Raw genomic sequence first — 11,535 nt, forward strand, 5'->3', positions numbered from 1 at the left:
GGCTTCTCCCCGGAGGTTGCGTTCGCCTTAGCCAGACCGTTTCCGGCAGTTCTGCCACTATCCGGGCCGTCTCGGCGACGGTCACTAAACGCCTCTGTCCTTCACACGTGTGGTCGAAGGGAAACTGAAAACTACTCACTCGCAACCCTCCGTCTGCCGTGCAGGTCCGGCGCCTCCCCGCGGCCGTCGTGCCACCGCCGCGGGCGTCCCGGCACCCGGCCTATAGCCGGGTACTGGCCGCTGCTGCCGCGGGCCGCGCGGCCCGCGCTATAGCCGCGACTTTCTGTGCGACCCCGGCCTGCCGACTATTAGCCGGCTGTACGAAGTCGCTCGACGGGCAAATCAGCGTCGTGACTGCGACTAAGGTACTGTGACGGATGGACCGAGGCTAGTGCAGTCGGACAGCCTCGCGTACTGGACTGTGTCAACAGTGTCGCGATTCGCTCGGGCCCAGCGTGGAGATTGACAGGCGCAGAATGCACATGATGGATGGAGGTGGCGCCAAGTCTGAAACGGGGATCGTGAAACAAACTGCGGTCTCTGGAGTGTCGGTATGTGTGTACTGACTGACTGGGATGTGTAGAGTTTGACGATTCGGATACGAATAACGATCGCGGCTCCGAATTGTAACGACTGGGGCTGGGGCAGCGTCTGGGTGGGGCCTCCACGAGAGCGCTCGCACTGCGTCTTTGCAGCTGTGCGTGTAGATGCGCTGAAGAATTGCCTAGGGTTTACTGGTGCGCCAGCGGCTGTCCAGTATCCGCACTGTCTCCAAAGAAGCTGCCCTGTTTGCAGTCGTCTCCCGAGGTGCTGTGCGTGAATCTCACTACAGCGCGTAGCTCGCGGATGACGTCACGCCGACATGCTCGGTGTAGGGAATGCAGTGACAGCCGATCAAAGTGCTTCCGCAAAGTATCTCCCGCAAGTCCACAATGCGGGTTCCATCACTTGTAAATGTGATTTACAACAGCACACTGGACAAGAAACCGGTGATCAAAGCTAGCTGGTACCAGCGGTAGTCGCCAGCATCCACCGTTCCTGTGCAGGACCGCCCGCGGACCAATCCACGAAACAAGTCGTTTCCTGCGCCAACCGAGGTTCGCGCCGACATCCGACCTACTCCAGTACACACGACAAAAAATGCGCGCCACCACAACGACGAAGCGAAGTCGCCTCTACGGTGGGCCAAGACAACGACAGGCCCAAGACTGAAGCAAAACGCTGCCCTGGGAGTTGACGACAGCGCCATCGGACTCTGTGCGAAAGGACCAACAGCAGCCCAGCAGAACTCTAGCACTTCGAATGACGCCCCGTAAACTGACTATGCTGAAAAACGCAGCACATGTGCACCGGAGACCTCGCGAACATGACTTGTCAACTGCCTTCCGAAAAAAGCCGAGAGCGAGCGCTTCGATGCAACCACGAAGTACATTTGTTTGTTCTCCAGTCTTTTCTGAGAGCAGTCGCCCCGCCCTTTCGGCTTCTCCCGGTATTGCTGTGCGTCCCTTCCTACTCTGATCTGCGCTCCCAAGTTCCTTGCTTGACAACCCCCCTTAGTCTCGTCCTCGTAGCCACCTGCTGCTGCCGTATGAGGCAATCTACGCCTTCTGCCAAGTAGTAGGGAAAGCACGGCTGGCCCGGCAGAAAAAAAATGCCGGAGAAGGCGAACCATCATCGGCAGCAGCACGAACGCTTGACGAAGCTTATTGCGCTTGAATGATATGAACGGGAAAAGAAAACTTACTGAGGCCCGTCCCGCGGGTGTGTGCATTGTAAAAACCGAAGAGTGGACACCGCGCCGAACACCGTGGTTTGCTGTCATCACAAGAACTAGAGTAGCTACGCTGTTCCACGGACACTCTAAGGTCTAATTCACGGCAAGCGCTAAACCGATTCACAATGATCGGGGCACATGTGTGGACAGACGGTACCAGGTCGGCTGCGTCTCTCGGACATGGTGAAGTGGCCCTGAGAGCCAAGCCGACACAGCATCGGGGAAACAGCCCCCAACACCAGGTTCGGTGGTCACTGCTGGGCAAGCAGAAAACTCCTGAAAAGCAGACTTCATGAAGACAAAGACCGATAGGGGAGGCGCCAATGCGAAGCTGCAGGCTCCCGAGTCATCGCACACCAAGCTGAAAACCCGAGGCAAAACAAAACACTTCACGAGTTCGGAGCATTCCGTGTAAAAGCCACGACCGAATCCGAACTCCGAATCGCCCATCTACAGAACGGCGGCGCCTCAAGCGCTACGGCGCAAAGTTACGTTCGCCCGTGACAATCTCTCCCCGAACGCCTTCAGACCGAGACCTGTCTTGCCTTGCTAGTCGTAGTAATCATCATAAGCTGGTTTCCTTCCTGACAACAGAAGAGCAGAACAAATAGAGTACTTGTACTTTTACCTACGGCACACTTTCGATTCTTGCAGACGCGTCACCCAGACTCAAAAACGAGTTTGCGCCCTGCCTCTATGACCAGACGCTAGCATCTGAAACGAAGAGAAAGACCAGACAGCCTCCTACTGGCTCACCAGTCCATTTGTGACGAAGAATCGCATACACCATGAACGCGACCCACCCATACCCGATGCCTTTGATGACTTTGCTGGCCGTTGTCTCCTGCTCGTCGTAGATCCACCTGCATTGACGGAAACAGAAGCCGAAACAAACGGCCTCTCAGCTTCCAGTAACGTCCTTTCCCTGGACAAGCAGGCAGAAAGCGTATCCCGGAATGCACAACATCCCCTATTTATTTACCGTCGGCAGCTTCGGAGGGGGTGCCCTCCCTATACACAAAGCAAACGATGCTATCATAACCGCGCTACATTGAAGTGGTCCCATCAGCCGCAACCAGACCGCACAGGCACACACAGTAAGAGCCCGCCCCATGTTTTTCTCAAGGGCCCACACCTTCATGAAACGGTTCTGCCTGGCGTGGCAAAAGTACCAAAACTCCCCGGCCAACCATTCCCTCCTTGCGCCTTTAGTTGAGTTAGCTGCTGCTCTAGAAATCACCGCGACACAACTGCACTGGTCGCCCACTGCCAAAGGCCCCCGTCTTTGTTTTTGAACGTACTCAGGTAGAGGCTTTCGCATTGTAGGCATCACATGCTTGTGCGTGGCGTTGTCCTCCTCAACCACTTCATCACCCATAAACCGCCCGCTCCTACGGTACTCTGTCCCACCAAGCGGGTCTCTGTAAACCCGACCCTGAGAGCCCCTCACATGTAGATCCGCGACACTTTCTTGCGCAGCCATGTGAGGGCTGTTCGTGGGAAGGGCCTGACCAGCTTCTGCCGTTTCTGCAGCATACCCTGCTTCTGTCTGAGCCACAACGGCGCGAAGCGATTCCTCCCCAGTGTGAGCTCCTGTACTTGCTGACACCTCTGCTAAGGCATCACCGACGCGCCCCGAGCTGCCCGTCGCCGACTCCAACGAAAAAACAGCGGCTACAACGAATAAAAATAGAATGCTAGGTGAGCCCCTGTACACAAGCAAGGAAGCGAAACTACGGAGCAGCTTTCTGCTCTGCCGCGCGAAAGGCGGTAGTACCCTGCTCTCTCGTCTCTCCTCCCGCGCTCTCGCCGCTGGTACCGCAACGCGGGCGTGCATGGCTGTGGTAGTATTGCGCAGCAGAAAGGCACGCCTACTCAATCTATTATGCATCTATCGAGTAAGCTCACACGCCAAGAAAAGCATGCAGAGCGGACGCGTGGTCGCGATGAAACAGAAGCTCCAAGCGCTCATGGGCTCCTCCGGGAAGCGGTCCAGAAAAAGCTGCCGATGAAAACCATGTCCGCAACCCATCAGGAGGCCCGTCTTGGACAGACAAGAGTAACGATACCAAATGCGACCGTCAGTACGACCGCTGGCCCTGCCGCTCTCCGTGGATTCTTCGCATCCCCCGACCACCGAAACCAGCAGCAGCCAAACAACGCACATCGAGCACGGGCACCACAAACGCAGCCTGTCCTTTTGAGCACGACAACCGGCGTCCTCGGCTCCTCCTCCGAAGCCCTCGCTATCCAGCAGTCGCGGCGTTCGCTTTTGTTCGGTTCGAATCTAGATGATAGACACCGCGCAGCCCTTTGCATCTACCAGTCTACCGGGTGAAAAAGGCCGGTCCACCGGCGTCGCAACAAGCCTCCCGAACACGTCTCTGTCCGCGCGTTTGCCTGCGGTGTAACGTCATGTGCTTGACTACGTGCGGTTCGCCGAAGCGTTCCTAATGAGGACCCGGGTTGCTAATCATCTGAGGCGACTAACTCGCTGTACTGGCCCGACATCCATCAGCTTCCATAGAAAGCAGAAAGCAAGAAACGAACCGCCTCGCGATGTCATCGCGTGTAACGGCTGTAGCTGGAGTGTGTCTATCTTTTTCGCCGGCACGCGACGTAACACGAGCGCCGTTAACACGAGATCACGGGGGGTCGTGAACGTCCCACAGGTTAAACAGCGTGACAAGCCATGCCGTAGACGGTTCTTCCGTGCCGCGGAATGGCGGACAGACCGATCGCTAGCAGGAAATGGCTGGCATTACCCGCAGCCTCGCGTTTGGAAAGCCTTCCTGCCATGTCCCTGGCAAAGATCTTCCTTGGTCGCACGACCGCACCATTCGTGACTGCCTCAGTCGATGTTGTTTGGGTTACGTGGCTTTTATCCCGGGGGAACAGCGGCTAGTGGGCCAGGTTACATGACGGGGACGATCCACCTGGGCTCCTGGAGCTGCACACCGCAGCTTCAAGATCAGTTCTCTGCCTGGCGGCAAGCAGGGCGCCAGCTGCATGCCAGGTGATTCAGTATGTTTTCTGTTGTCAGAAGGGGACTTTGCGCACACTTGATGTCGGAGTAAAAGGAGCAAGGCAGTTCTGTCTCAGCGCGGTAAGCCAACTGCTCTTTGCTTCTCTTGGTCGGCCACTCGCCAGCAACTGAGAGCCTGACGATGGTGTGTCCACGAGCGTACGCGCTCATAGTCCTGGAGCGCCTAGCTCATGGCGCCCGCGATGTTAGTCCCAACGAACGCAATCGCATATCAAGTCACCGTGCTCAGCTGGATAAACGCACAACGCCATGCAGCCAGGAGGCGGCAGGCCAAAAAAGACAATAACAGCGGGTAGGCCAGATTTTTCTCCTAGCCGGTGGGTACACGTGCACCAGGCACATATTCGTTGATCAGGATAGACCGTAGTCGCTTACTACTTGCATTCTTAGGAGCGCCTTGTCAGCCAAAGGACGGCTACATGAAAGGTCTCCGCCCAACCAACAACGGCACCCGCAGGAGCGCTATGAACTGGCGCGTTCGGCCCAACCAGGTCGCGCGGCGCCGCCTGGGGACGCCACCGGGGTGCATCTCTTCAGCCTACTTCCGGTCTCTTGCAGCCGCAGCCCAGGGGGGCCAACGGGTCCTCGTGAAATCCCGCACCCGCGCTGCTTTCTTCTCTTTCTGCTCTCTTGTGCTCCCTGCCTTCCCCCTGCTGGGCCTCCTAGTGTCTTCGAGTCGGGTGTTCTACTTCTAGATTGACAGACTAAAAAAGAGGGAGCAGTGGCGGGAGCCAAAAACGCTCTCGAGTTCTCCGGCCCCCGAAGTTAGGAAGGGGCACTCAGCCGCACGCGCGTGACTGCGCGACATCAAACAAAGCCTCTTCTTGCTCCCCCTGAGTGTACTGCTCGAGAGCCTTCCTCGCTGCCTGATCCGTGGTGTTCTGAACTGCGGCAGCCTCTTCCAGGAGCTCTTCTGTTCGGTGTGCCAACGGTGGAAGAGTGTGTGTTCGCCGGAAAAAGCTGATGACGCTCTTCAACAAGTCGAAGGGTAGTGCTTCGTTGAAAGGGTCCCTAACCATGTGATAGTTCGTGACGCTGCAGCAATCAATCCAGCAAAGAAGAGTTACGGCGCGGACCATGAACCCCGCGATTGATGCCTGTATCATCAGCCATGCCACGGAAAGACCGAGGACAGATTCGAGGCCTTACCAGTACGCCGCCATCCTCAGCCAGGTCTGCCAGACCTCCGGAAATGAATCCAGGGAGTGCGGCAAGTCCTCATTCGCGTGCGTTACCGCAATTGGGAAAAGAGAGTCGCGATCGGTATCGTCTGAGAACCAGTATTTTCTCCAATACTGCAACAGGGAAACAGAAAAATGAGGTGGAGTAGAGCATTCTGAGCGGACAGGAAGGCTCGAGGCGTGTCCTGCTGCCCGAGTGCGATCGGGGAGACACTCAAGACAGAACACGTACGCGTATCAGAGGGCGAAGCTGGCGAACAGGTGAGTCTTCTTTGTTGTCGTCAAGTCGTCGTAGCAAGTCATCCACTGTGCACTCAGCGACAGATCCGAAGAAACGCTGTGCCACTTCCAGCACCTGTTGCCGGCGGATAGCCCGGAGGGATACAAGATTATACACGTCGTGCTTTCTGCTTGTGGACCTCGAGAGCTGCACTAGGAGCGCAGCAGCCAGATCCACTGGTGTTGTCAAAAACGGGGCGCCGACAGGTAGCACCCCAGGAGGTATCATCTGCTCTTGAGCGCATGCAAGGACGACGGCAAGAAACGGATTTGTAAAATTTGTGTAACCATTTCCATAATACACGCATGAATTGGGAAATCGATAAACTGTCATTTGGAGTTTTGATTCGACCTCTTCCTTGGCTACGCCATCCAACCCAGCTTCATGGCAGCGCTCCTGTACCATGACTTTGATATGCCCAATTATTGCTTCTACCGCCCATTTGCACCAGGGATAGCCAACTATCCCGGCAGGCATCCGCTGCTCAAGCCTTTCGAGTTCCGAAGCGCTCAGCGGCGGAGAGACTGTTTCACCAACGGGGACATTCAGGTCACCGGAGAAGGCGGCGAAGTACTGCAAGTAGTGGGCAAAGTTCGACACGAGGTGCAGTGGCTTTGACCTGAATGTCGTGCAGAGTTTCAATATGGCTGTCAACGATACAACATTTGCTTTCCTGACGCGGTCGTACGGTACGTCCAGCTTGACCGAGTCCGCAGCATGGTACACAGCATCAACTGCTCGCAGCAAGAACTCCATCTGCTTTTCTCCTATGCCCATGCCCCGTTCTTCCAAATTACCAACAACTGGAATCACCTGTAGGTCATATTCTGGCTTCCACTGGAGTCCGCGACCAACCAAAGAGTCTTTGATTCTGTAGGCGCCATGCGCCTGATCACGCGCCCTCACAAGGCAGAACACTTTCAGGTTAGCCGCGTTCTGACGAAGTTCCAGAAGATGCAGCAGCACCTGGCTGCCGATAAAGCCAGTTGCTCCAGTAAGGAAAACAGAGCGGATTTCGTGTGGCTGCTTTGCTGGAAGCAGCGTACGGAGGTATTCCACATTGATTGTCGTGTCCGACAAGGACTGAAGAGCGTGGATAACATCCGCCTGGGGAGTCGGCAGCTCGTCCATGGAAATCTGCGCTACAGCGCCCATCAAGAAGACGAACTTCTGCGAATTCAAAGGAAAGCGCCTGTGATGCCAGGTGTGCGTCATAACCTGGAAAAGAGACAAGAACAACACGAGCAGGTCAGCCTCGTTCTAGTCATCCGGCTGTACAAGCGCCTGTTCGTCGGTCGGGAATCTCTCGTGTGCTTACCCGTTGACCTTCTGTTCCGTCACCCTCGTCGCCGGCTTCAGTAATGACAGCGGCGATACTTCCTCCCATCCCGTAGGCTAGGTTCGCACCGAGGAGAGGAGTACCAGGGTTCGGCTGGACTATCTGCTGTGGGCCCCGGGTATATATGATGAGGTTGCTGTCAATGCCTTGAATATCCGGGTGCAGGGCTTTGAAGTGTATGTTGGAAGGCACAAACTTATGCTTGAGGCAAAGGACTGTTTTGATGAAGGCCACGATACCTGCCGCCGCGTCAAGGTGACCAATGTTGTTGTGCACCGTGCCCACGTGCAAAGGAGTTGCGGGAGTCCGGTCCCGCTGAAACACTTCTCTCACTGCCGACATCTCGATAATGTCACCAAGTACTGTAGCTGTACCATGCGCCTCGTAATACCTCACAGACGACGGAGGTGTCTTCGCGTCTTCCAGGGCGAGGCGCAGTACACGGGCCAGCGCGCGCGTGTTAGGAGCCGTGATGCGACCGCTCCTGCCGTAATGAGATGTAGCTGAACCTCTCACTACAGCCTGTACTACCATGCCTTTTTCCCTCGCTGTCGTCAGCGGAAGGAGGACGACCGCACCACACCCTTCGCCCCGCACCAGGCCGTCCGCGTCCTTGTCGAATGTCAAGCACCGTCCTGCGTGTGAAAATTGCCGAGTTTTGCACCCACCGAGAAAGAAAGCGGGGCTCAGTATGATGTTAACTCCTCCCACAAGCGCCCCATCGCACGATCGTGCCTTCAGTTTCGTGATCGCCGAATCAAAAGCGACCAAGGCCGAAGCACAAGCAGCGTCAATCCCTATGCTGGGACCTATTAGACCAAAATTGAAAGATAGCCTGTTAGGAATGAAACACATGAAACCTCCCGGCTCCGGGTAGCCTGATGCCTCTCCTAGTGATGGAACACAGCCCGGACCACTGTCAACGCACATCGCAGCTTTGCCTCCGGTGAGGTTTGTGAACTGAAAGTCATTGTTGTACGAGGCGCAGAATACTCCGAAATTCTTCCCCGCCAGCATATCTCTTGAGTAACCCCCGTCCAAAAACGCCTCATAGGCAACTTCCAGCAACATTCGCTGTTGGGGATCAATAGTAAGGACTTCACTATCCTTCAGCCCGAAAAAGTCGTTGTCGAACATGTCAGCGTTTTCTAGCAGGGCAGCTTCTCTAGTATAGCATTTCTCCCTGGCAGGGTCTGGGTCGTAAAAGGCGTCGATATTGAATCTCTCCATCGGGATCTCACGGACCGCATCAACAGCGTCTACAAGTAACTGCCAAAACTCCCCCGGCGAATTCGCATTCGGTGGGACCCTACACGCCATACCGACAACAGCAAACACGTTTGCACTCGCGGCAGTGTCTCCTTCACTGGTGACAGGCGATACGGCCCGCGCTTCGGTTTCTGGACTAAAGCAGTCACGGACAATGAAGTCAATCACATCTTTCAGTGTGGGGAATTCAACAAGCAGGGAAGCCGGCAGCTTGATTGAAAGAGCGTCTTGAAGGGCATTTCGGAACTCCAGTGCTCCGAGGGAATCAAGACCCAAGGCATCTATGCTCGATTCAGAGGAAATGCCTGATGTTTCACCACACAATTTTCTCGCCACTTCCATGACAGCAGTCTCCACTCCTTCTGAGGACAACTGCCAGCCCCTCTCCTTCGATTCGTTTCCTTCGACAGGTACGCACGTTTCCCCGGTGCCCCTCAGCACTTCAGACAACCAAGGAGGGATGTTACGTCCGAAAACGGTAGCGTACTTCCGCCACTCCACATGGCAAACAGTGACCAACGAGAGATCACTGCCTAGCACAGTTTCGAGAAGACCCAGAGCCTCGTTGTTCGAGAAACCGGTTATGCCGCGCGATTTCATGAAGCGACCGAAAGCCTCTGATCGAGATGCCATCCCTGTCTCAAGCCAAGGTCCCCATCGGATACTTCGAGCCGGAAGTCCCAGCGATCTTCTGTACTGAGCAAGAGCATCGAGGCAGCCGTTTGCGGAGGCGTACAACGCAAAAGCGTCGTTTCCAGGGAGAGCTGATATCGATGAAAACATAACGAACTCATCCAAGTTCCTGTTTATATTCATCTCCTCGCACACGCGGTGTAGATTCCAGGCGCCCTTGACCTTGGGGTCGTACACCGCGTCAATGTCAGACTCAGAAGCATCCCAGAAGCTGTGTTTGCCTTCAACACCAGCACAGTGGAAGATTCCACCAACGGCGTGGCCATCTGCCGCGGTCACTATAGCCGCTCGGACCTGGTCAATTCTGGAAACATCGCACTTCACTGACTGTACCCGTCCACGGGACACGGCAGCTTGGAGGTCTCCCCAGAGTGTGCCGTTCTTCTGGCCCTCTGCGACTGCGCCACTCCGAGAGAGCAGAACAAGTTTTCCAGCTCCCTGCTGCAGCAGCCATCCTGCCAGCACGAGACCTATACCCGCTGATCCCCCGGAGACAACATACGACTTTTCGGAGCTGATCGTTGTCGTCCGTGTCGTTGGCGACCGTAGCAGCAGCGGAGCTGCCCTCGGCACGTAGTAACTCTCCTGTCGGACTACGAGCTCGACTTCATCAGTTCCCTGTTCCACGCTGTCTTTTCCCACTGCTCCGACATTTTGTTTGGCACTCCGCGAGAGCCAATACAGCACGGAGGCCAATTGCTCAGGGAAACGGACGCCTGGTCTCGGTTCGACATCGAAGTACCTGATACCGAACTGGCTGCCGAGTCTCTCAGTCTCCAATCGGGATGTCCGACAAAAGGCCATCAAACCAGCGTGGGGAGACAACGCAGTATAGTTATCGTTGTGGCGTGAAGCCTCACTCATGCTGTCCAGTTCTGAAGATCCCGTCTGGCGACTGTCGGAGATATGCTGGGCTCCTTTAGTGACAACTGCTAAGGGTGGCAAAACTGCCACTTCAGAAGACAGCCGACGGTAGAGCCGCAGAATGTGAACTGTCTCGTTGATGCCCGCAGTCGCAGACGTGTCGGTCCACATTCCAGCCACCACCAAAACCCCGGTCCAAGCTCCCGCGCGTAGAGCTGCCTCCAGTTCCGCCAGATCTAGAGGCATTTCGTATGCTCGGGAAGAATTCAGGCCTAACTCTTCCATGCCTAACCGGACCTCGTCCATGTGTTGGGGCGGGACCCCCACCAGCACACATCGGTTCTGCTGTCCCAGGGGGCCCTCAGCAAGAAAGTTGTTTGGGATCCGGGAGTGGCGTACCCAGTTTTCAGCCCAGAAGGGGGTTGCGCCTGTGGAAAGGGGTGGATTCGGTCTTTCTTCCAGGCTCTTCTCAGGCCGGGATTCTCGAGAAGTCTTCGTCAGAGAAAACGTTCTGGTACGCACACAGACATCACATGGCATAGTCGCCCAGCAGTGAATTAGCCAGTATCACACGAAACGATGCCCTTCGTGCTGCCGGTGTTTTTCCCGTAGTGTTCCACACGCAAATCCATAGTCCTTTCTTCAGTGTCTGTCGTTCACTAAATTCGGCTCGCACGTTCGCACGCTGGGTTACTATCAGTTTTAGGAACTGTTTGTGAGTCGAGAGGCGTTTCTCAGCAGAGGGTATGTCAGCGGCCTCTGCTGCCTCTGCTAGTTTGACGACACCTAATCTTCATAGGAGACAGCATGGCCCCGCACTACTCACTTGTGGTCCCACCGGTGCCTGGATTCTGATCCACGCCGTATTTGCTTGACAAGCTCACGAAATCTCGACACATCATTGGCGGATGAGGGCTTCTCAACCACAGATACCCACTGCTGCGGGCCGGCGGCGGCACACGCCGCCCCCATACTTGCCAGCGTCCGCTGGGGCCCAATTTCAACCATAAACGTGGGCGAAGCTCCAGAAAGAGAAGAGACGATAGCCTCTCGGAACCGAACAGGTCTCACAATCTGCTCTGCCCAGTA

General features: G+C 55.8%; 4 protein-coding genes across 4 annotated transcripts; 1 reads left to right on the forward strand and 3 right to left on the reverse strand.

Moving 5' to 3' along the window:
- Positions 1 to 956: 956 nt before the first annotated feature.
- Positions 957 to 1,776, reverse strand: CSUI_006557 (uncharacterized protein). The gene has a single exon (XM_068066713.1). The coding sequence runs from the start codon at positions 1,769 to 1,771 to the stop codon at positions 1,322 to 1,324; it is 450 nt and encodes a 149-aa protein (XP_067921308.1). The 5' UTR covers positions 1,772 to 1,776; the 3' UTR covers positions 957 to 1,321.
- A 499-nt stretch (positions 1,777 to 2,275) lies between these two features.
- On the reverse strand, positions 2,276 to 2,636 carry CSUI_006558 (uncharacterized protein; the record flags this gene model as incomplete). Its single annotated transcript, XM_068066714.1, has 2 exons — positions 2,276 to 2,358; positions 2,531 to 2,636. Coding segments are annotated over 2 exons (165 nt in total), but the record flags the coding sequence as incomplete, so codon positions are not given.
- Positions 2,637 to 5,599: 2,963 nt separating this feature from the next.
- CSUI_006559 (type i fatty acid) lies at positions 5,600 to 11,493 on the reverse strand (the record flags this gene model as incomplete). Its single annotated transcript, XM_068066715.1, has 5 exons — positions 11,273 to 11,493; positions 7,600 to 10,957; positions 6,234 to 7,499; positions 5,970 to 6,115; positions 5,600 to 5,855 (listed from the first exon to the last, which is right to left on the reverse strand). The coding sequence occupies exons 1-5, from the start codon at positions 11,452 to 11,454 to the stop codon at positions 5,600 to 5,602; spliced, it is 5,208 nt and encodes a 1,735-aa protein (XP_067921310.1). The 5' UTR covers positions 11,455 to 11,493.
- Positions 6,584 to 7,503, forward strand: CSUI_006560 (uncharacterized protein; the record flags this gene model as incomplete). Its single annotated transcript, XM_068066716.1, has 1 exon — positions 6,584 to 7,503. A coding segment is annotated over exon 1 (339 nt), but the record flags the coding sequence as incomplete, so codon positions are not given.
- Positions 11,494 to 11,535: the final 42 nt, after the last annotated feature.

Source organism: Cystoisospora suis (assembly GCF_002600585.1).
Source record: "Cystoisospora suis strain Wien I chromosome Unknown contig_3333, whole genome shotgun sequence".
Taxonomy (NCBI): domain Eukaryota; phylum Apicomplexa; class Conoidasida; order Eucoccidiorida; family Sarcocystidae; genus Cystoisospora; species Cystoisospora suis.